At 42.8% G+C, this 25,590-nt stretch overlaps 1 protein-coding gene across 4 annotated transcripts in view; it reads left to right on the top strand.

Moving 5' to 3' along the window:
• Positions 1 to 25,590, top strand: part of NOX4 (NADPH oxidase 4) — a 108,243-nt gene that overhangs the window by 73,455 nt on the left and 9,198 nt on the right. For all 4 annotated transcript variants that reach the window (XM_074572520.1, XM_074572518.1, XM_074572519.1 and 1 more), the window contains one exon: positions 22,245 to 22,364. In XM_074572520.1, the coding sequence (XP_074428621.1) occupies positions 22,245 to 22,364 (120 nt within the window). The remainder of the gene's footprint in view (positions 1 to 22,244; positions 22,365 to 25,590) is intronic.

The raw sequence follows: 25,590 nt of genomic DNA, 5'->3' as shown, positions 1-25,590 counted from the left end.
AAGATGTTCAGCATTTCTCAGGATATTCAGAGTCATAGTAATAAATATTAAAGGCTAAATGAGCAAACTATAATCCATCAGTTTTTGAAAGAAATAGAAACCTTGATGTTCTGGCCTGAATTATGTTCTTGTACGTTTATTATATTAAGACCTGAACTCTTTCCCAGGGAACAGCAGGATAATTTTGGGCACTTGTTTGAGCTCAGAGAAGATGTCTGTGCACTGGAAGGGCTGGAAGAAATTTTCTAGAATACACATGCACATTGTTCTGGATTTGCTGGGGTAAATGTGTCAGAGAAACATGCTTTGCACTCCTGGTTGACGGAGGGGAGAAATGCAGGATCTTTTTATGGTCCTTGTGTTTGCCTGAGTTGATTCTGCTGGTCTTGGCTTAGTCAAGGAGCAAATACCTACTCTGACACGTGGAGGAGATTATAGAGAGGTCTGAGCTTACAAAGATTCAGTCTTGTAAAGCCACACGGCACATCGCAGCGCTTCCTTGTTATCACTGTGCGTCCACAAGTAGCGTGGCATCATGAGCACCGGTTCCAATCACGGCCTGCGGGCGGAGAGGCAGTGCTGTGCCAGCACATCACTACAGCATCCATCCAGTCAGCCCAACACGCAGCGTGCGTTCTCTCACTTTTCTTTACAAGGTTGTAGAGCAGAAAGAGCTTGGCTTTATCTTACGCTTCACTCACATGACAACGTAACTGTGTCTTGGAAAAATTGTAGTTATTGGGGAAGGAATATGGAAGTATGTTCTCCCATAAATACCTGTAGTGGAATTTAAGGAAACATACAACACTCCGCGTGGTCGCAAGTTAGTGAACTAGTGGCACCAGTCTAATCCTGGCAAATCTTTTTGATACCTCAAGTGATTGTCGGAGGATGAAATGTGTGGTTCAGAGATCAGATGTCACTAGACACCCCTCATCCACCTCATCAGGAAACCCCCATCCACAGAGAGAAATGTTTTGAGGAGAAAATCCGTCTCCTAGCTGACATGAAGCCATCGCCATGTTTGTGAGGATTCACATTCCTAGAACTAAGAATAAACCTGCAGCTGTGGGCAGCCAGATGGGTTGGGGTACATAGCAGCTCCTGAAAAGAGCCCCTGCATGTGAACCAAATCACAGACATACTCGCAGCTTGTTCCTTCTCTCCCTCACTCCACAAGAGTGAGGAAGTCACCAAGGTGAGTTACGCCAAGGCAGTATGGCCTGTCAACAAACTAGGCTTGTTGCAATGCAACAATGCAATTATCCTGACTCGTTACTTTGACAGTGAGCATGAGGGCTCCTATATCTCATAGAAACTTTTCTGAGTTTCACTCTTAGCACATTTCTCCGGGAGCTTTTCTCATGTTGGTATCAAGCTTTCCTTGGTTGCCCACTTCGCTGATGACGTTCCTACTGTTATCACACAGATTCACTCATAAAATGCAAGAACTGCTGAAGTGCTGACACAAACTAAGGAGGATTGCTCCTGAAGAAGACACTTTGCTCATTAATTGGGCTGTAGGGTCCAGCACATGGCAGGGTGGTTGGTGCTAGCAGTGGGGCCTAGGTCGCTCCATCCCGCCAGGGTCTTTAGGTCTTTTCCTACTGACTCCATTCCACTCCTGACCGCCCGTGTTGTGTGTGCAAGGGAAGGACGTGCAGTTGCCTTGCAACACCAGAGAGAAGTGTCTCTTGCAACTGGGCCTGATAATGTCAAAAGAAAAAAAAACCAAAAGAACGCAACGATAAGGGAAACGATAAAAGAAGTGCGAGAGTGAGAAATTAGGTTGGTGGGTGAAAAAGGCAGGAGAGAAGCTGAGTGCACAAAACAACCCTTGAGAGGGATGCACCAGAAATACTACTGGCGTTAGACCTTTTTAGCAGATTTCTCTGTGTACAAGTGTCTTGAGAGTTCAGCTGTACTTTATATTTTCAAGATATTGCTGAAATCCTCAAATACGTATGTGGGTTTTTTGGAGGGATTATTTGCTTCTTTTTTTTCCTCTTCAGAAATATTTTCAGTCTTCATTCTTATCTTCTGCGGGTTTGGTGGAGAAGTTCTTGGATGATTCACAGATTTTAAGAACAGAAGGAACTGTTATGTTCCAGCTAATTTGAGTCCCTTCTTAACATAAGCCATAGAGCATTACCCAGTAATCCCTGCAGCAAGCTTCTGGTTCAACTGGAGCATGAATTTAGAAAGACATCCAGTCTTTAAATTGAGATGTTAAAAACTGGAAAATTCACAAGCCTTTACATCAGCTTGTTTCAGTTGTTAATTACTTTTATGTATGTATAACATTAATTTCTTTAACTTCAGTTTCCAGTCTCTGCCGTCTCACTGTACCATTTTCTGCTAAACACAAAAGTCCTGTACCATCGGAAATGACACCTCCAGACAAGAGGTTGGAGGTGATTTAAAAACTTACCCTTCTCTTCTACAAATTAAATAAATAAAAATTTCTTCCAGGGTAAGGCTTACTTAAAAGGTCTCTCTCTAATTTTTTTTTTCCTTTTAAAACCTTTCCAAAGTTTTCTTTTTCATTTTCTTTTTCTTTTTTTTTTTTTTTGTTTTTTTAAACGTAGGCAGCACTTAAGAAAGCATTTTGGTAACTGTTTGCATAACGTCCATATAGAGAAATAACAGCACTTCTTCGTAGTCGAATAGGGAGACAATGTAAACTGAGTTAGCTTGTTATTTAAATGGAGTGACAAAGTGTTGAACTTCAGGGGAAAAAACTGAACTTAGAACCTAACAGGTGAAATAACAGTGTATGCAGAACACATTCATTTTCCATCAGTCATAAACTTACAAACCGTTCTTTGGCACATATTCTTAATAAATTAAGGTAGACGACTTGTTTATGCACAGAAGTACTGGTCATTTTCATGTCACAAAGAACCAGAAAATACAGGATTTTGATTTTTATGGATATACGTATCTTCAAATACGTATTTTTGAAGGTCATCTTTGAAAAGCTGCTGAAAGTTTCAGCTCAAACAAAGCCAAATGGTGTTATTCAATTCTCATCATGGAGCAGTCTAGACAAATAGGCGGCAGAAAGTTAGTGCCCTAAACCATGGTGCCATCTGGTTCCCAATTGCTATCATTGTAATGATAATGGATCTGTAATGGATCCATGCCAATTCACTACAGCTTGAGATCTGCGCCAAGAAACTGATAATATTTCATAAATAATACCCCAGGAATAAAACTTGTATCTTATTTGTAGCTGTCTTGAGAGCGTTTTTCTTTTTAGTGGAAAATGATTGGTGTCTGAGTAGAGAAAGCAGTGAGCTGGAGCTTCTGCAGTGACGATGCTCAGACAGTGCAGCTGCTGAAATTCCCCTGAATCCCAGCACGCAGGAGAGCAGCTAGCAGGACCACGGCCGAGAAACCCAATTCAGTTTACGTTAGAAACAAAAGCAACATCTGCCCTGGTGTTCAACAGGGGGAAAAATCGCGACCTATGCCTTTGTCACTCAGTCTTTGTTGTAAAGGCAAGGAAATTCTTAGTTTTAAAAAGAGGTGGAGTGATTTTCTATAAAAGGCTTTCCGTGAAGTGCTTTACAAAGGTGTTCTCCAGTTACGGAGAAGAAACCGGGGCACGGGACTCTGATGCGAGTTACCAGTGTCACCCAGGAACAACTCTCCTGGGGACAAGGCCAGAAATAGAAATTAGAAATCAGGTCTTCCGTGGTCCTTTCAGTTGTGTGCAGTTGGCGCTCTCATCTAAAGTAGCATCTATCCTGTTTTCCACTGCAAAAACACGTGGCCGGCCCATATTGCTGAAATCAGATGGGAAAGTGCCAAATGAAGGAGCCTTTCAAAAGTGCCCACACAAGCACTTTAAATGCTTTGTGTAGCATTGTACATTAAGCATGAAAATTGCTGGGTTTGAAATGCTCCAAGATTTATTTCAAAATGCAGGCTAGAAGCTAACTGTCGCACCAGCAGCACTGAGCCCCCAGAAAACCTGGATCTCAGAGAATTTTGATTACCTGATAAAAAAAGAGATGCCTGCTTAAGGAATTTGTAATAACATTTAAAAGAAACTCAAGCTGTTTATAGAGAAGAATATTTACAGGGTTTTTAGTGGTTTGGGATTTTGTCTCTTATTTTTCATTCTTTTTTCTTTCTTTTTTTTTTTTTTTTAAAGTGACTTGCAGTGATATCAGGTTATCCTGTAGAATTTGGAGACCAGTGCAGAGCTGAAATCCATGACACTAAGACTTCCACTATAAATAAAAGGCATTTTCCTGTCATTTGGAATTTTTACCAAATGGTAAGAACAACAGTGGCAATGGAGTAAAGGCTGGTAGCTGTTTGTAAAAACAATGATCATGTTATACGAGTAATCGTCACTAAAAATGCAAGTCTTAGATTTAGATTTTGTTGAAAACATAATGAAAATGGGAAGAAAGAGGACAGTAATTCATACTGTGTGCTACATGGTTGGGCTCAGGTCCTCCAAAGACTCATGTGGACACGTCACGTAATATCGAACAAGTCCAAGTCAGTATCTTGAAATATTAAGACTGTACATTAAACTCAAGTGTGTGTTATGAATTCCTTGAGACAGAGGCTATATTTGTTTAGCGCATCCGACAATGCCCCAGTAACTTCTAGTGCAAAATAAAGACACTTTTGTTCTGTTTCCAAAGGCCTCAAGTTCAAGCACCAACAGCACTGGGTGAGCCGGTCCCCTTAGAGCCGAGGGGAGCTGTGCTGCCAACTTCAATGGGGCACAGACCTGAAATCTCAGAAACTTTGAAGCAACAAGTGCAACTCTTTCACATTTAGAGAGATTTTGGAGAAAAACATGTATTTGTGCAGCAACATACACGCGAAATCGAAGCTCCGTGTGCACATACGTTCTCTTTTAAGTACCAAGCGCTCTAGAGTCCAAGTGTAACGTAGCTCTGGTTATCACAGCATAGTTGTGGCTTATCAGCAGTCATCAACTGTTTTATGCAAAACATTGCCATACTCCCAATTGAGAAGGGGAGAGGGCTGACTGAAACTAAAAGATGCCTAAACCTTTCAAAATATTTGGGAGATGAAATCATCGCTTTGTTCAAAGTGAATGGTATAAGACAAAACATTGCAGCTGCTTTTCATTCTGCTGTTTGGGAGCGTAAGCATGGTTCTCGATAAAGCCTGTTGATTTAATTGGTATATACCTGCCTACTGCTGAGCAGCAGTGTGAGACTGCGGGGAATTACCTGCCACCAGATGTCTTGAAGGATGTTTTTTTAAACAGCTCAAACAGAAATTATAGTAGTTTGATGCAGAAATTATGAGTGAAGTTCTTTGATTCATTATACAAGAGAGAGTTACAATGACCCCTTCTGGCCTTATACCCAGTTTTAACACAGTTTTAAAAATAATGGCTTATTTTAGTTTAAAAAATAGTTTCACAATTACCATAGTTACAGAAATCCGAGCACCAGGCTTTTGAAAAAGAAAGAGTGCTAAAGAGATGTGGCTGTTGACAGTAGCGACTTCCTCCTCGACTCTGGATGAAAGGGAAGAGCATCGTCCCTTCACTCATACACGCCTACCTGCACATTAGCAATTTAATCTCTGGGCCCGTGCTTTCCGTGGGGGACCCCGGAGGCTGCTGCCTTTCACAGAACCTGTTAAAGGAGGCAGCATCTTTTGTTGGTGTTTTCTTATTGAATCTTGGTGAAAAAGATCAAAGAAAGATTCCAGCTATAATAAAGGGGAAAATTGACGATATTATGCCCCTAAACATCTGAAAGAAACCGGGAGAGAAAAAGGAGTTGCCTACCACGTCTTCCTTTATATTTCATGTAAGACATAGGCAAAAACTGTATTTACTGGTCTCTGAGGAGGGCAGAAATCTAGCAACACTCATTGCTATTCTGGCCCTTTCCCAAAAAAGGTTTGAAGAAGGAGGAAAACTGTTAGATAAACGTCTGAGCTGTACCACCAGTCCCTCTTCATGCCATTTAACCCCTCAGAAAACAGCATACGCTGCTGCTGCCCCTGGGGTAGCAGAGCAAGTGTGTCTGCACTGTGAGAGGGGAGCACGACCTTCAAGCCGAAGGAGACAGTTCTGATGTTCTAGTTTTGCATAAAATGGGCAAGGGTGGCTTGCTCTCGTCAGGGTGTGAGCCTGGACTTCAGTGTTAGCAATCTTTTGGTGTGTGGCACTGGAGGAGTCGTTCAATTCTGAGTGCCAGGCTCTTTAGTGTATGTGAAGGAGACACTTCACGTTTCGTTTGCTGCAGCAAGTTGGGCTTTCAGCTCTTGGTGATAATCAGAGGCAGAAAGAGGCCCACGTTGATCTAACAGATGTCCCCTGTCTCTTCTGAGAAACGGATAGGAGATCCGTGCTGTGGGATGCCAACTGGACCACCCTGAACTGAGCACCCCCAAGTAAACACATACATGAAGACCACGTTTCATGGAGGAAGATGTCTCAGCATCTAGGCTAGAATGCAACTCAGAAGTAACTATCGAGTCTTAAAAACTGGCAGCGGTAGAAGATCCATCTCAGTCTATAACACATTATTCCAGCTGTTAGTTATCATCAGTTGTGGGGACAGGAGTTGGCTGCTGGTGGATTGTACCCAGTGGCCCAAGCCTAGCCCCAAGGAAAGTTCTTCTCCGGCCACGTCAAGTGGTTTGTAAGAATCACCAGTGCTTTTGAACAGCCAGACAGCTAGCAGCTGGAAAACATTGTTAGCAGCTGCAGAACAGCAAAGGCCCACAATATGAGCTGCCAAGTCTTTTCGGAGTGTTGCCTAATCAGCTCGCTGAGGCAGTTCATGAGCAGAATTCGAGACTAAAGTAGATAAGTCCTAACACAAAAGCTGCTTGAATAGAGGATATGTACTGAGTTGCTCGATGGTGAAGATAAATTGGGCAATATTCAGAGTTCCTCGTTATTGTTTTTTAATAGAAGAATTTTGTGGGTTACAGATTTCTTAGAAAATTACCAGTCTAAGCATCTGCACCGAAAGTGAGGCATTAAAATTTGTTGAGTGAGGAGACTAGCAATGCTTTTCCTTGGTATCGTGAATGTACTGACATTTTTCCTCCCCCCAAAGCAATGACAGAAGCTGTGTTGTAGGAACCAACCAGAAAGAAAAGATACTAGAATAATTTGCTTTAGAGCCTAGTAGCTTTCATGTAACACTGTGCTTTATGAGTTAATTATCCATTGCTGTCAAGGTATCTGTGCGATATGAGGCTTAAATTAAGTTTGCGTATGGTTGAAACTCATTTAGAACCAAACTCTGCAAGGCATTTTCCTCATTCCTCTGGGAGGAAGGCAAAACTGCTGCACGCTCCACAAAACCACATGGGAGCAGGATCAGTCCTCCCACCCAAAATCCGTGTGGCCAGTGTGGAAAAGGCGACGGATGGTGCAGCCTGTGCAGTGGTCAGCGTGAGAGTTCTCTGTATGCTCTCCGCTTTCAAAAAGTACTCAAAAGTGCCCAATGAAAGGCAAATGCCTCAGCACTTCTGAGGACTGGGGCCTTGCTTCCCTCTGCATGGTGTGTCGTGGCGTTGCCTCAGGATATTATGGCTTTGTATTTCCCTTCACCGTATACCATGTCTTTAAGGCATAAAATAGTTTTTTAGGTACATTACTGTTGTTGATTTCTATATGTAGGAATGTTTAAGGTATAATTAATTTCTCTTCTAAACAAATCACCATAAAAGATTGAATTTCTTTATTATATTGATCTCCATCTGCTAAACCAATTCTGAAGGTTTTAAAATAGATTAAATTGTCTTTTTTTCATGAATAGCTGGAGCTTCCTAAACAGTATTTGCAATGCAGGCATTTATTTCCAGTGTTTTCTCTGAAATAAAGGTATTTGCAGCCCCTCTGAAAAGGCTTTGAAAGCTATTTGTAATTTGGTTTTTGTGCCATACTTGTTATAGGGAAGATAGTGCAATGGAGGTGTTCAGTGACAATTTCTCCATCACGTGGTATCTTTATTACCAGAGCAAAGCCAAAGAAGTGGTGGCAGAACTGGGCCACACATTTTCTTGTGCTTCATCCCCAGATGTGTTTTGAACTCGGATGAGGCAAATCACGTGGGATGTAATATTACCTTGTGAAGGAGTCAGAAACCTGACGTTCTGGGCACTGTGAAGATGAAACTCTGTGATCTTAATAATATACCAAGAGTATCTTCTGGCACGGCAGTTTTCAAGGGAAGCAGTTCTAGGATTTCAGCTCGTGGCTCCATCAGTGAGAGTTTGAAGCGTGTTGGAGGGATCCCACTCACTTTGCTCAAATCTGGGAAACTGGCACTTTGTTAAAGCTGGTATAAGACAAAATCTGGCAGAGTTGTGATCCGACCTCAGGCTTCCCGTAATTATTGAGTATAAGCTGCAGGAAAGTCTAGAACGTACCAAAATCCATTAGTTAGGGCGATACAGTGCCGGTGTTTCTGAGTGGGAAGGGTAGGGGCTGCTGTCCTGAAGGATCACAGCCGACCTGCAGAGTGTAGAAGTCGTAGGTTACATATTTCAGTTATGCCCCAGTGAAACGCTTTGCTGCTTTCCCTCCAGGAAGAGCAAGCTGTGTGTGAAGGACAGTCATTACACGCCAGCCTTCCTGTCAGCCCTGTTTTGTTTCAGGGAGAGGACATGAAATTTTGCTTCAGCTCACATATGTCAAACTTGCTGGTGAACTCAAGAAAAAAGGTCTAATGTAGGTTTGGTTTCTGAATGGCGTGGAAGGGAGCAGTGATGCCGAATATTGTGTGAGGACGCAGGGAGGGAGAGAGGGAGGGAAGGCGAGCAGGGAGGAAGAAAAGACAGATGTAGCTTTTTGGTTTGTGCACAGCCACACATTATGTAGAGAAAAATACCTTAATTCAAAAGAACAGGTTTACCTTATGGGATCAGCACAGCAAAGTAAAATGAGCTGCGCAGGGCTCTGACTGTACTGAGACCCTCTGGGCTCTGCTCTTCTGCGACAGGTACGTGATGCTGGTATTGACAGACGACTTCAGCTCCTGCTGTCTTGTGTTTGGGAGGAGGGTTTAGGAATGTCTTCCTAATGTATTTGCGGATCGCTGTGTCCCCAGGAGAAAACAGGCTGTGAGTTTGGCATCTCCAAGGCTTCTTTCACCCATGGTGCCATTAGCACGCGCGTGAGCATCTAATTCCAAGCTGTGAGTGCAGCAGAAGGGCTGTCCCCTGGGGCTCGGCCCCCGCTTCCCTCTTTCACAGTGGGCACAAGCAGCTCTTCTCCGATGGGAACTTCTCCAGCTCTCAGTGCCCCATCTGCAGCAGCGCTTTGCTGTTTGAATGCGTTTTTGTGTGTCTGTCTATGTGTGTTTTGCCTTCACGTTGTTGGAAGGCCGTAACTAGCTCTGTAGCGGTTGATGGTTAACTTTTCTTTTTCTTGGTGCAGATTTGCGCTACAATTAAGGAATCTGCTTTAGGGGATTGGTGCAAACGGCGGTTATCAAAATGTGAGCTGGCTCTCTCAAGTCATTTGATAGCAAAATAGGGCAGGTTGACTGCAAGCAACTCTAAAGAGCATCACTGGAGTTTAAGAAATCTGTTTATCTCTGCATTGGCTATGCCAGCTATACAGGGTCAGATCACCCCCCCTCACTGGATTAACTTCTTTGTTACTTACATCGCCCTGCACTCAGATTCTGGCACCAGTGAATAGCATCTGCACCGTGTGGAAATGTTTTGGCAATTAAGAACCAATTAAATTTGGCTCGTTCCCCTGTTCCGCCCTTCTTATGATGTCCAAGGAGAAGATTCATGAGTGAAATATTTAGCATCTATTAAAAAAAAAAAGGGGGTGTCTTGATTTTGCTGAGTCTTGGGGTCTGTGTTTCTCTACACTTGACAGTCCCTTGGAGGGTGAAAGTTCAAGGGACGTTGCACCATGAAACTTATTCACAGAAATAATATATCAAAAGTGCTTCTGAATCATGTATGGTTTTATTATCATTGGGTCACTGGTGGTAAAAAACCCCTGTGCACTTAAGTATTTGAACACTGTCATGTAAGGTTAACCACACTGATGGAATAGAATTAACAAGGAAATAACAGGGCTGGTGCCTTTATCCACAGTCGTCTTTACGCTCTTTCACTTGTTTGTCTTGGCAAGGCTTCTCCAATGAGATGTGAAGCTATCGCATACCCTTTTTCAAACTGCGTATGTTGGTTCTGCAGATAAAAGCCGTCGGTTAGACAGATGAAACCGTAAAGCAATGAATCTCTAGAAACACTCCTTTGTGTGATGTTATCCTTCCTTTCCTTTTATTTGCTCATTAAGGACTGTGATCCATATATTGATGGGATTTATGACCACCATTATAGATGTATCTATGGGCCTCACAGCCCTTTGATGAAGTCATTGTTGCAATGCTCTTCTCTGTTTGAGAAATATATATTCCTGTGTAACAGGTAGAAGCTCTCACACGGTGTCGAACTGACTGGCCCAAGTTCTCCTAAGGCAGGTGTGGCGGAACGCGGCATGGGTCCTACCACAGCACCTGAGCTGCCGTATTCATCCTCCCTCTTTCTGCTCTTTTATAAAGTCCCTGCTCCAAGGGGGAAAGTACCTTTTGATTAGGGACCACTTCCGCAGTAGATGTAGCAGGTGGTGCTTTAGCAAATGGTTGATGAATGCAACCACTAGGGAAAACATGACTGCAGTTTTCAGAATCTCGGAAAGGAACAACCAGAAAGCATTCACCTGTCAGTCCAATTTACAATGTGTTTAAGTTACAGGTGTTAAGGGAACCCTAAAGAAGAAAGCAAGTAAACAGTATGTGGAACACCTAAACCGCTGGTCGCAGCTGAGGGATACAGAGCGAGCTCTTCAGAAGTTGAGATTTGGTAGATACACAAAACGTAGAGAACTGGGATTTCATCCATCATGTACTGCCTGTGTCCTGGTGTGTTTACTTACAAATATAGGTACCACAGCGGGGCAAGTAGTGAAAAGGAGACTCGGTGTATATATATGTGTGTATGTGTACATATATATATATATATACACACACACACACTTGTATAGTGGGTATCTGCTTGACAATATACTTTTCAGTCCTGCAGAACTAAATCCTGGTATCGTGGAATTCAGTGGCTTTTTTGACATTTGATTTGTCCTGGAATCAGTTGTTTTTTTCCCACACATAATTTAGCAAAGTATTGTCTAAATAAGAATACAGCACAGCGTATTAAAAAGAAAAAATGAAACAGTCGGTGCTGACAGGTGGCAAGCAGCAAATAGTTCTTACGCAGACAGTTTGAAAAGGGGTGAGGTATCAAATATGCAGCAATTCATCTTGGGACTTGTTCTTTTCAATATATCAAGTAATGAATGACAAGGAGGGAGATGTAAACACCAAGTTAATTAAATCCTCGGATGATACTGGGCTAGGGAGGGTAGGATATTTCAGAGCAGATGGATTGAAATTTCTGAATGATCTGGCAAATTTCAGGAGGTGGGTGGAAGAAAAGGAAGATGAGTTGGAATAGCAGAAATGTCAGACAGTTCAACAAGAGAAATTATCATTATTAAAGAAGGAACAATGACATGGCGCTGGGGGGGAAATGTTAGGACCATACTTAGCACTTTATAACAGCCATTTGTCTGTGTGCGTCAGAGTATTAAACCTGTTAAATTAAGCATTCCCGGTAGTGTGGAGGGGTCTGAGAAAGTGTTGCTACCTGGTTTCACCAAAAGGGTTAGCGTAGCTGAGAATGTAAATGGCATTCTGGAAATGACAGCGGATCAGTGTGAGGGAGATGGGATTAAAAGGCAGGGCTTCTCTTCCTCGCTGACCGATGAAAAATGGCATTTGAGGGCACAGTCCTGTCATCTGCATTTCACAATGCCAACGAACATGACGGGGATCGGCTTGACGAGTGTGGGGCTGCAGGACACTGATTTTACGCAAGAAGTCTCATGACTCAAGATTTCATAGACTCATAGAATAGTTTGGGTTGGAAGGGATCTTAAAGACCATCTAGTTCCAATCCCCCTGCCGTGGGCTGGGACACCTCCCATTTCACCAGGTTCCTCAAAGCCCCGTCCAGGCTGGCCTTGAACACCTCCAGGGTTGAGGCCTCCACACCTTTTCTGGGCAACCTGTTCCGGAATGACCAGACCAGTCACACACAGTGTAGTTTGTGTATACACAGAGCAACTTCAGGGGCCTGGTCAACAGGAACCGGTATTGGACCTACAGGAAGACCCCCTTCGGCTTAGACCCTGACTCTGTCTAGATGTATTCTGCTGTGATGTCCAGCCTCTATCCTCTTCAGTGCCTTATAATCACCTTGCCCTCCAGCAGTGTTTCACACCCAGTGGGTTGTAACCCTCAGGGTATTTATGAAAAGTAACGGTGGGAAGGGTTAGCAGAGGAGTTATATATTTGAATTACTTAAACACTAGTCCTCTCCCTCTGTGTCTCACCAAGTCACTTCTTAACTGTCTCGTTCAGGGTCACCTGTTTTCTCCCAGGTTCTTAAAACTCATAGAAATGCTAAAAATAAGACTTTCTGTTATCATTGTTACTCTTACAACACAAGAAAGGTAAGAGCTTGAAGGAATTTAAAAATTCAAGGCATGAAAAATTCTTAATTTTGAATAACCCAAGAGGCCAAAGGGCTGTACAGAGGCATATTTGTACGTCTAAAAAGGTACTAATGATGACACTACCACCTATGAATAATGATGCCATTATATAGAGCCTTGGCAGGACTGAAATTCAAGTACTACAGACAGTAATAGGCCGTTCACTCCAAAAAACAGAACTTGAAATAAGAAGTTGGAGCATATTCAGAGAAAATCAATGAAGAGGTCAAGATGGTCAGGGCTGGATTGAGCTCATCTATGATGTAATGCTGTATATTCTCTGGTAGCTTGATAAGCTTCTGCCTGCGAGTCTATGTGCGGACTCATCTATAGACTTACGTTGACTTCAGAAATTCCTTCTCCAAGCTGGATGATCTCATCCTTAATCTGCCGTTTTACTGCAACTGTGTATGGTTTACTATAGTGTTCAGCAGGTGTTCTTTCCATTTTGGCCTTGCCAGTTTTCCATATCACTTTCCAGATAAGAGGCTGTCTGCCTAAGGAAATGAGCTTGTCTGACCATCGCAGAACAGCTGGAAGCCATTTGTAGTTGCCTCCTCATTGTCTCGCAGACATCACTCCTCAACTGTCTGAGCGATTTTTAGAGAATTTCTTTCTAGGCTTCCTGGCAGCTAAGTTCAAGCAAAGATATTTTACAACCCCCCAAACCAGTAATTATTTACTTCATGAAGCAAATAATGTGAAATAATAAATAAAAGGGAAATAAAAGCAAATAAAAGGGCACATATAGGCACATTCACCAGCCTGTGTAGGATGTGAGGGTCACGGAAAGCATCTTTCCTTAAAGGAAGCGTAGCTGTGAGAGACATTTCCTTACAACGAGAATTCTCTAGAGAAAAGATGGGCTTGTGACTGGACCAAATCACTTTGCTTACCCAATGTCCACCCTAAGACAGAAAAGAATCCAGCAGTGGGATCCAGACATAGCAATTTTTTCTTGAGAGTTTGTTATATTTTAGGTATCATATTTGTGCTTAGGTTTACTGTATATGGAGGATCCCATTTTACTGCAGGATTGACTACTTCATTCCAACTGCAGAAATTGTTGTGATTTTTCTGTCTTTGTTTTTTCTTCTTATTCTCTTCATTTTGAATTCTTCATCCCTACTTAATCTAGTCCAAAAATCCCGAGCGGGCTGCCTTTGGAGGGCATCATGCTGTGCCTGGCCTTGTCTTCAGATTGATCTGCTGCCAGCTACGTCTTCCAGTGCTCTAGTCAGCTGCTTCTCTCCTCCTCTCTTGTTTCTGCAGATACATAGCTAGGATTTTGATTTCTGCACTTGTCATCCTTGGGATTTGTCAGCAGGTGCCAACTTTTCTTTCTCCAGCCTTAAGGTGTATTATTGGAGCTTGACCAGGAAAGCCTACTATGCCGCCGAATATATTTGTAAGTGCAAAGTGGCTTCCAGGGGAACAACCGGTATACCTCATATATGTACTACCCGTCAGGCTTTCCCAAGTCCTAAACTCCCACGTAGACTTTTTTTTTACTTAACTTGAAAATATCTACACGCTGGCTGAGGGAATTGCATTAGACCTCCGGTGCTGGTTAATATGTAATAACTGGAGGGGTGGAAAATTTGAATCGACATCCGCAATCTGCAATTCGGTTGCATCACTGTACTTCAGTTGCTTCAGGTACCCCAGTGGTACCCTGAGGTATGGCTGCTGCAGGTATTTCCAGTGACACGGAGAGGAGGGATATCCTGTCTTAGTGAATATAGTTTACCAAGTGAGGAAGAGGGCTCGGTGCTAATATCAGCACTGTTTGTGAGAAGGACCCATGCTGTCTGCCAGATGGCAGCTCTGAGACGACCACCAAAGGGAACAGCATAGGCAAGAAAAAGCTTCCTGTAAGTACTGGAAGAGAGAACAGGTCAAATACGGAAGTGGATTACTCTAAAGCAGAAATACTGTTTGCAGTGAGGTGGACAGATGACTACTGTGCCAGCGAATGAGTTGTGGAGAAACATGGTCAACACGCTCAACCCACTTGTGGTCGCTGATCTGCAGCATCTTATCACTGAATGGTGTAACAAACTAAATTTTCAAGAGGCAAGTTACAACAGGCAGTGCGGTCATTACAAATACTCTTCTTTTACTTTATTAGCTGTGGCAAAATTGGCGGGAGACAAGTTTACAGAGAGGCAAGGCACTTCACAAAATAGATACTGTAATTGGTAAGGAAATAAGCGGCAAATTGGATTTCTTGTTATAATAAAATAAATTATATGTGATCCTTAATCACAGGAATACATTTTGGAAACATTTTATAAAAATGACAGTAGAAAGGCCGCCATGGAAAAGAATTAATGCAACATTAATTAAGAATATTGACCCAAGAATTTGGTACAGAAAGTACATGTACTTTCAGAGAACAAAGTTGTCTGAATACATAATTATACTTGATTATAGTTCTCGTAGCGGTTTTACAGACCTTTTTAATGAAGTGAATGGTCTAAACTGTTGCTTTTCTCTTATGATAGTCAGCAATGAGTAATAAGAAATATGGGCTCCCCATAAGTAATTTGGGCAATATTTAGACAGTTTTATTCAATTCTGAGGAAAATGAACTTGATCTGAGAAATTACCTTCAGATTGCCCTAGGAGTCCTGAACAAGGAAGAGCCATGCTTACAAGGGTGTCCATCAGTTGTGCAAGTCTCTTTTCTGTGGCCTTCAGTGCATGTTCTATTTCTATGCCTTTTTGAAATTTTCCTTCATAGTTATGAGGTTCTTTTCTCCTCCTTCACCATCCTCTTCACTCCTCTGTAACAAGGCCAGCTCACCATAGGTTATGGTACAACGTTCGCTGCTTTAGTGCTCTGGCGTACTCCAGTGGGATCTTCTTCTCCTTGAACTGGCACTATGTCTCATGGAAAACCATGGATCTCAGTTCAGGGTTTACAGAACGAGCCTTATCCGTGAAAACGCACGTGCCTGCTCTGCTTTTCCACTCTCTTGCCCTTGTCATCATGCCTTCAGGATATTTTCTCTTGATAAGGATGTTGTAGAAATGGAAATTCTTCCTCAGTCATCTCTGGGCCTTTGAGAGTACAGTAAGCTGAAGAACGGGTGATTTTGTTTTGTTTTGCTCAGCCAGGGAGAAATAAGTGGAACTGAGATGTACTAAAACCGATGGCTTTTCTACAATTTTAAAAATAATGATAATTTGGCATGTTCCTGTGAGAAGAAAAGCTGTTGCTAATTGATTCTATAGGGTTTTGAGCCATCCACGTTGTTATAATTGGATATTCCACCAACTCATAAAGCAAACAGCTTCTGTGGAAGAGAGAAGGAAACTTCTACAAGCTCTAGTACATACCGAAAGAATACGTTTGAAGTTGAAAGGAAAAAATATGAATAATCAATCAGAAGTTAAACTCAAGCTGTTAAAAAAAGGAGAGGATACCTAATGAAATCTGAATTAGAATCATAACACTGCAGTCTCGCGCAAAATGGTATATAAAGTTAATTGGACCCACTGGGTTTTGCAGGCTTTCTCGTCTAAGGAGATGCTGTTTTCTTTAATGAAAACATCATCCTTCACAATGTCAGGAGAACACATGGGAATCTCTGATCTCACATGCCAGATGTCACATTGTGTTACACTTTTAAACCTTGCAAGCCACTGTAGTTTCGGAAATCCATACAGACCAAGGGTGATGTGCTTTGTTCAGTGGTGGTTCTTCGTCTGGAAAAGGCTGTTGGTACTGAAATGCTGTCAATAATCACAAGCCTTCTGGAAAAATAACGTCAGAGCGTACACCTAGTAATTGAGGTTTAAATAATGACATGAAGTGTCATACATTGACTTCAAAAGATGAAGTGACTGTCTTGATTTTTGTTGCAGAAAATATTTGAAAAATCATCGATAGTAGTAAGTGCAGCTTCTTTGAAAAATAAAACTGTGTAATTTGTTGTAACTAGGTCTTTACTGAAAACTGTGAATTCAGCCTTGGACTCCAAAGTGGTCTGGAACACTTCTGTAGTCAGTTTTGCTTTCTGCAAGCCTACCGCATGAAGGATTGCTTCTAAGTTTCAGATTTGGATGGTTTCCAGTAATTCTTCGTTTCTCTGTATTATCCTGGTGCCTGAAGGACCAGTCATGCATCAGGAGGCCATCCTGGTACATGCAACCACGCAGCAGAGAGACTGTCCTGACCAAACCGACTTAAACTAGGAGAACAGGAGACAACAGATGGATACAATCAGACAACAAAATTCAGGGAAACAGTGAGACAGCACTGGGCCAGAACATGACTGAGCTGCGGCGAGCACATTGTCAGCCTCACTACTGTCAGCTTCTGGTTTATTGGTTTTTTTAGATATTAGAGGAAAGAGGAGTCTTAAGCAGGAATTCGAAGGGAGATAATGAAATAGCTCTGCAGATGTTTACAGAGATTTCCTCCCAGGCATGAAGGGCAGTGTGGGAGGAACATGAAGGCACTTGTTTGAATATTTATCGTGTGGGGGTGGAGGCTGGTACTGTGGGTTATCAGAGGGAGGTGATGGCATCTCTCTGGTGCGTAAGAGTTACAGCAGCAGAAAAGCGTCAGGAGACTGTTTCAGCCATCAGACAGCTGGTTCCGTGGAGTTCTCGGGCTGTATCCATCGTGGCAGTACCGAGCTGTGGTTTTGGCAGGGTAAGTTAAAGAGAAGAATGAGCGTGGGAGAAGGGTTGTTGTGTTGGTTTTATTGTAATTTTGGAGAAAGTTATCCAAAACCTATTGAAGTCAATGACACGGGCTTTTCATCAGGGCAGAGATTCGGCTCCAGCCGAAGACATCTAAAGGTAGGAGTCTGTGTGTGAGCTAGGTATCAAAGCTCTGATTATCTCAGTGGATATCAAGGTCTGCAATCGGGCGCCTCAGGCTAGGCGTCTAGTGCCACCTCAGTTCTGCCGTTCCTGAGGGACACCAGTCTCTGTCTTGAACTGAGTCAGTACAGTCAGTGAACACAGAGGGCAGTTCATCGCATCCTGAATCTCTCTCCAGGCTCCATTTAGTGTATCGACTGCGTCTCTTTTGCCTGTGCCGGGGACCCGGTGCACTCACACACCTGGGTCTCAGTAACAAACTGAATACTGCTCCAAGGGCATAAAATCTCACACTGCCGGGTGAAATCCCAACTCTGTTGACATTGGTAAGAGTTTTGCCACAAACTTCAGTCAGACCATGACTTCACTTTCTGTGCTCTTTGCAGTACTTGGTATCCAAGCATTTTGTTCAACTTGCAAATGCTGATACTTTTTTAATTAAAATTTCCTACAAGCTCTTGAATTAACTCCCGTATCCATCTGTTACTCCACTAATATCCCAGATAATGTCTCACAGTAGCTCCCAAAGAGCCTGGAAAAAAATGTAATATCAGCATTTACAGTTGGGTAGTGAAGTACAGTAAAAGTATTAAATTTTTCTAAGGGCACATACACCCTGAAGTAAAGCATGGCGCTGAGGTCCAAGTCTGAGGGAGGTGTGAGCAGATGCCCTCAGGCATCACCAGGCAGTTCCTTGTGGAAGATGACTACGTGGGTCTCGAAAGCGGTGCGGCTGCCCGTGTCCCTGGGACAGTGCCCCTTGGTTTGGGGACAGCCCCACGTTAGTGCAGGTGCATTGCCCAGCGCTGGAACGAGCTGTCCTGGGGGGACATTTCCGTAGCCCTGTACTGTAGAATGTAAGCGTGCTTTAAATAGAAAATGTGTTCACCAGCTATCTGTAAGATGCTTTTTAATAATGTGCTCCGCTATTTTTTTGTGATATATTCTGTTTGTGAGCTGAGACATTGTGCCAGAATAACTGAGAGCACTCCTAAGGCTGGAAATGAATACATGTGAAAAGAACAACGCGTTATTTGAATCAGTTTGCCTGAAGGGGGAATTTCTAAACTTTTAGTAAAATTCCATTCCCTTCCTTCATGTTAATTAAATTAAAGCCGGGGGGATAGGAGACCATAGCATGGTAGTGTGGTATATGTGGGGCACAACTCAAGAAGCGGAAAGTCCTCTTACCCCCCTTGGCTTGTCTGTCTTTTTATTGAATGCTGTGAGATTTCATTTGCAATAATGAACTGCGTTTATGCAAAACTTTTCAGTACCACCAAATGAAGGGAGGAACACGTTGACAGGAAGCGAAAGTTGTATAATCTCTGCAAAAGTCCATGGCTGAATCGCTGCGCTGTTTTATGCAGCATCGTGAGGGTTTTTTTTAATGCCACTGACTTGAATAAAAGAAGGATCAGTTCCTAACTGACCACCTCCATCAGGGCATCAGAGACACTTTTCTTTTAGTTATAAATTATCCCCATAGTAAAATGGGATTAAATAGTGCATGTTTATGACATCCAACAAAATCTTCCAGGGAGGTCACGTTATCCTTGGAATCAGTCTTTTCAGGCAGTCTTGCGGAGTGGGTTAATGCAGTAGCAGTATTTCTCCAGCTTTTCCCCCATTTCTCACACTTGGAAGCGGTGACTTCTGGCTGTTCTGTGCTGGGCCACATGCAGGCACAGCAGGAGGCCCTTGGCTCCTCTGACTGCATTTGCTGTCCAAACAACTGCTCCTTACTCCCTCAGAGGAAGACACAGTGGGCAGATAGAAATATTTCGCAAGCCAGATGGGGCTAATGGGACACAAACTGGAGCAATCTGACCAAAATACATATTTAATTGAAGGTTGCTTCTCGGATTTCTGGCATGGAATTATGCACCATACTTGACTGGTTTGCGGTGACTGTATCTGGTGTTGCGTGTTGAACAAATTCCTGATCATGTCAGTGGTATTCAGTGGAACTCAGACTTCCCAGGAATCGCTTAGTTCCTTCTGAGATCAGACATACATCCGTGCTCCAGATAGTCCTCAAGTAGGCGTAAGTGCAGTTCTGCTCAGTGGCACCCCTACGGTATATGACTATTATCGCATCCACTGTGGTAATTTCTGGAAAAAACTCCTTTGCTAGTATTTTTTTGGTCTTGTTTGCTTGTGGTTTTTTTCCCCCAAAATGTTGGCTTGTTGGTGCTGCTTGTGCAAAATGCAAGGAATTTTCTTCAGGCCTGTATTATGCCCGTCACATATTTAGGAGCGGTTCTCCAGATTTCAGCAGCTAGGCAGGATCTGATTAGGGTAGCACATGTATAAGAGGTATGCCAGGAATGACAGTGGACTTTTGGTTTGTTTTTTTTTTCTTTTTGCCCTACACTGGTATCCTGAAATTAGATCTCTGTTGAGATATGTATCTGAGACCTATAACATTGGTGGACTTCTCTCAAAATGTCCCCGGGGCTGGATTCATTTCAGAGTAATGACCTGCCTCTCTACATTTCCCTTGTTGCTTATTTAAATAAGAGATGCTCCTTTACCTCCTCAGTCAAATGACCGTGCAACATGGAGAAGATCTCTTGAAGTAGCTGCTGCTGCACTCTGCACAGCAGTGGTGTCATTTCATTAGTGGAAAATAAACCCTGGTTAAGGAAATGGCATATAAAGTGTTATTAACAGGAAACATAGAATCATAGAATCATTTAGGTTGGAAAAGACCCTTGGGATCATCGAGTCCAACCATCAACTCAACTCTACATTTAATGAGAAGATACTTAAAGTTCTGTTTATATTGTATGCACATGTCCAGTCAAGTTTTTCTTGTCCCCATTGTGCAAAACAATTTATCTGTCCTAAGTAAGAAGTCAATTTGGTTTTCTAGTATTACCATCCTGCTGGTACTAACATACCTGACATTGGATAGCGTTTAGATTCTCCAGGAGAGCGTTTGTGGAATACTGTAGTGACTTCAGGATACAAAGACAGAAATAAGAATAAGCATATTTGAGTTGCAGATTGATTAGTTACGAATATCAGTGAGGAATTTTGGTTATGTAAAAACGTCTACTGACAGCACTTCCAGTGCTTTCTGATGGTGGTGGTGGCTGGCCCAGTGTCTTCTCCCTTTCTCTCCAGGTGGGACACCAAAAGCCAAGAAATGAATTTATAAGAAAGGGCATAGCTAAGGATCAGTCTGTTTGCCTCCAGATCCCTCAGAAAGTAGGTGCTTATCTGTGTTTAGATAAGACACTGTAGAAGGCGGCGCCTAACGTATGAGGCATCAAGATGTCAGCAATAGCAGAGGTCTGGAAGAAATTTCCTAGAAAGGACCATATTGGCCAAAGACACCCAGACAAGATGTTGTCTTGACAAGACAAGATGCCAAGGGTCAGACCACAAAACTAAAAGAAATAGAAATAAGATCACACTGAGATCTTAAATTACGGCTAAGATCCAGCCCTCAAAAGGAAAGAATCAGATGAGGGTTGGAAGACTTTGTCTGGGAAAAGAGACGTCTCCTCTGCCTTTAATTCTCTGGCTGATGGTATAAAGGAGAAGCTTATGCCCTTTTAGCAGGCAAATAGTATGCCTAGCTTAGTTGCATAATGGTACCAGTATGAGTGTGTGTGTAAAAATATATATGTTGGAGCTTTTGTGTGGACTCTGGCCGAAGCTGATGTCAGTCAGGCTGGCTGTGAGCAAATACCTGATCAATGAGCTGCTGAATGCAGTGCTGGCCCCACCACGCTTTGCTTATTCGCCGGTTACCTCAAATGGGGTGGTCAGTGAGTCACTCGTATGCAGAATGGACCTTGACAAGTTGTACTTCATAATAGTTTCTAAAGGTGAATCTATTACTGGAGGTGGGTATTGCATAAGTAGAATAGGGGGTATGTGGATTTTATTAGAGATATTACCGCCAATAAATTTTAGGCTATCGATGGATGACCTTTTTGAGACTTTCATCAGTGTAGGAAAGATTTGGAGGTCAAATTTTTGAAGATGCCTAAAAGCCCATTTTAAAATCAGTCAACTGACTTTCCAGCAGTATCTGAAATATTAAAAATGGGTTTGAAATGGGACTCAGTCTCCTAAATGATCTTTAAAAGCAGGTAGACAAAACTGCTGTAAGACTACGAGACATGAGTCAAAGAAGTAAACTCTGTAGTTTTTGCCTCTTTTCAGTTATCCGGTATGACTGGGATAGATCACATTCCCAAGGGTCTGGATGTGAAGTGAAGTCGTGGATAGATGTTAGTTTGTTCCCCTTGCTCACTTGCTCACACTGGATATGTGTCACCTCTTCTTTATTCCCCGGAGGCCCATGAAAAGCATTAAGAGGAGCCATGAAAAACAGATTTTTGTATCCCTTTGTGCATCTCAGCTGTTTCTGCTGTTCGCGAGGTAAACCTCCTAGGCAGGGCTGGCCGAGGCCTCTTTCTGCTTAGGACCCACTGAGTTGTTCTGGTTTCCAGTGCAACACTTCCTTTACCCTTTGATACCAGACACAAAGGTCACTCAAAATATAGTTACTTCCAACAGTTTGATTAAAAAATGGCTTCTCTAATCATGGAATGTGCCAAGAGATTTCACATAACAGGTTTTCATACCATTTGTACGTTGGTTTCTCTCCATGTAAAGCTTTCCAGGAAAAAGATTTTCATATTCTGCATCCCAAGACTAATAAAAAATTGAAACAAATTCTTTGTAGGATGTTAATTCCAGCCCATGTTTCTTTTCCTCTCTTCTCTGATTTTAGCAGCTTTCTCTAAAAGTGCTCTTTTTGCTTTTTCTGCAGACTGTATGTGGATGGACCCTTTGGAAGTCCCTTTGAGGAATCCCTGAACTACGAGGTCAGCCTCTGTGTGGCTGGAGGTATTGGAGTTACACCATTCGCATCAGTGCTCAACACGCTGCTGTAAGTCAGCTTAAGCCTTTTAAAGCTATTTCCCCCCAATTTACCGTAGCTGTGCATGTCAGAAAGACTTTCAGAGTATTTAAAAACTTCCATTAGCTTAACATAAGTGAATGATTCCTTGGAGAGAGGTGGAGGACTGGGATGTCCTCTGAAGAGCATAAATCATCACGTACAGGCTTTATAACCCAAAGAGTTGTGGCAGAGTTGTGCCAGTGATGCACCTGAGCGGGGACAGTGTCACTAACCTTCCTCTGCTGCCACCAGCCTGGCCGGTGATTAACGTAGTCACAGCCCCACAGCTAGACTCGTTCCCCTGGTCCCAGCTTAGATGAGGCTGTGGACTGTGGTAGGGAGTTTTTGAGAGCCGGGAAGTAGTGAGTCCTTCTGCTGGAAGTGTGGGGCCACCTCTGGTCTGGTTGTCTTCTGTAGATGTGTATGCTTAAGGTTTTAAAGGAAAGGGATTCAGATGTTAAACTCTATTTGAGAAGTTTAAGTTTTAGGTATGCCTTTTTCTTTACTTTTTTTTTGTTTTGTTTCTCTCTTTTTTTTTTTTAATTTAATTTAAATCCTGGGACATTCAATTCAGCCCAAACCTTTCACCTCTTGTTTCTCTGTCACATTGGCAACACGGTTCCCACCAAATCTTACGCTGTGTGAAATAGGCTTGTTTTTATGATTGCTATTGATTTTTTTTTTTTTTTGCTAGGTTATTGGGTAAGAGCTCCAGTCAGAGGTTAAGCGCCTGTTTCACAGGCATTGTATAAACAGCCAACCAAAGCAGCAAACCCTCCCTGAGGTGTCGAAAGGCTAGCTGGCTTTGGGAGGGTTTTACAACGCACAACTGAAGCGTTTGTTCTAAGATGCCAGTGGCCAGCTCTGACTCCAAAATGAAGTTAAAGCCCAGAATTTAGATGCTGTGCACGTTCTTCTGACCTTGATCGGGGCTGGACCCGACAGTGCTGAGCACTTCTGAAAATTATCAGCCCCACCTGTCTCATAGTGCTGCAGCCCTCAAAGACCGTCTTGGTCTCCCTCATTTTCTTTTCCTGAGAGTGTATTGATCATCCTCTCAAAAAGAGGGTACGTTTTTGATGAAGGCCTGGGGCCCAGGTGGATGAGGTGACCGTTTTCCTCGTGACGGATTACCCTTGACAGTGCTTAGCGAAAACGTCACAGATGATAATGATGGGCCAACAGCAGGGAACGAGATGTTTGCCTCTACCAGTGTGTTATCAGAGGCTGTGGGAAGCTGCACAGACATTGCCATAGAAGGTTAGTGTCCAAAAGCTTTTGCAATGTCCGTTTATCTGGATAAAGCCATAAATGGGCTTCCAAGTTGCCTTTGTGGCCGATCTTCCCCTTGTGCGCTGTAACGCTGTACAGGGGAACCACTCTGGGGCTCTGGGAAAAAGTAGCAGCCTGCTTTCCTTCTCAGTATTTAAGCACCAGCAGAGCACTTGTTTAGTGGGTGATCTGCCTGTTGTCTTTGCCCTGGCTTAGAAGCAGAAATTGGCAGGTGCGAACACGCCAACTGCCTTACGACACCAGCTCTGCAGAGCAGCGGGGCCGGTCCTCTTGTGTCGAGGACACGCAGGTCTGGGGGAGATCAGAAGCCCGTCGATGTGGTCATTTTGTTTCCTCCTCGGTTGCGTTGTGTGTACACAAGTTAATTCCTGCTCCTGCCCTTCCCTCCACTTAACTGTTGAACCCTGTGCCCTATTTTTAAGAAAAAGTATAACTTCCTTTAAGGAAAGCTAGTGGTTTTCGTGCGGACTGGTCTGTAAATAACAGCTGTTATTTTGGGCAGCGGTAACATAGAAGCGCACAAGGAGTGTTATATATGTGTGGATTTGGCTGTAGCAGGGGATTGCACCTTTATTGCATGATAGATCCTGCTGGAGGGAGGCACAAGCATGTGTGTCCGAGGTGCTGTTTTACAGCTATGCTTGACTTGTTCCACGAAGTCTTGCAGCCCAGCCTCTTTGTCCAGCTCCAGTGTTTCATCACCGAGGGTGGTGTTTTGTTACCGAGCTACAGCAGTTTAATACAAAATGTCTTGCATTTTTCTCTTCATTTATCCTTTTTTTATGGTGAAAGGCACTTATTTTCCTTGCTACTGCTTATAGTTATCTTGTCACATCTGACCAGATTGTGACCCTTCCTAAGGGCTTGTCTTAGCATAGGCAGTCAGAAAAAGGTGGAGGAAATCCTGCTCTGCAGGTCAACAGTTTACAAACAGAAAAACCTGAAATCAGCACTTGAAAGTCGCTATATTCTCCAGTCTTAAAGCACTTTTTTTCTCTCTATGGGGAGTTTACATGGGAGGTGAGTTCTCGGCCCCTGCATGCTGCTGAGAACGTCACCATCCTTGTTCCTCGGGCTTACAGTGCAGGCTGGGGTATGGGCAGGTAAGACGGTTGGTTGGAGTCACTGCCAAGGTAGATCTGTCACCACTACAGTAGATCTGTCACCACTACGGTAGATCTGTCCATACAGATATGTATATGAGGTGGATATGCCAGCAACCCTAGAGTTTGAAACAATGGATGGCAAGATGTATCATGAAGCTTTTCAACTGTGGTTGGCTCCTGGGACAAGTGTTTGAAGTTGACAGGCTATGGCCTTCTCTATCTGAAAGTTATTTTAGGAGGAAAAGGAGGAAACAGTCTGTGCACTGGCTATTTCAGTGATCGGAACAACAGAAAACAGCACTGGCTAAGTAAGAAGATACTTCATGGATATTTGTACTTTGTTTGAACTCATTAATCATCAAGATTTTTTTTCACTTCTATTTTCTTTCCCAGTTTGTTCCAGTCCTTTGTGCTATATTTGTGTTTTATTTGTATTAGAATTCTGACATGAGAGTCCTGTTTTTCTAAATACAGCGTCAGAATCTGGCCACGACTGCACTTTCCCCACTGGCATTTTCTGAGGACTGTAATACATCACACAGTTCTCTAACACAATGGAGCTCTGATTGGATTGGGTCTTTGTGATTTTGCTAGAGTATTAATTATAATCAACCAGAGCCTTTCACATATAAAGGCAGAATTAAGTCCTGACATTATTGCGTTTGTCAATATTTTCTTCTTACGGGTCACTTTATAAACCTAATAAAGAATTGACATAGTATGTTTGAACGTAGAATGTCTGCGTTGCTTTGAAATAAACGTTTGAGGATGATGCATGAATCCATATTTGCTGCCCAAATCATCTGTATAGCTGA

The sequence above is a fragment of the Larus michahellis genome, chromosome 1 (assembly GCF_964199755.1).
Source record: "Larus michahellis chromosome 1, bLarMic1.1, whole genome shotgun sequence".
NCBI lineage: Eukaryota > Metazoa > Chordata > Aves > Charadriiformes > Laridae > Larus > Larus michahellis.
The sequence above is the reverse complement of the archived record's forward strand: the minus strand, read 5'-3'. Positions and strand labels throughout refer to the sequence as shown.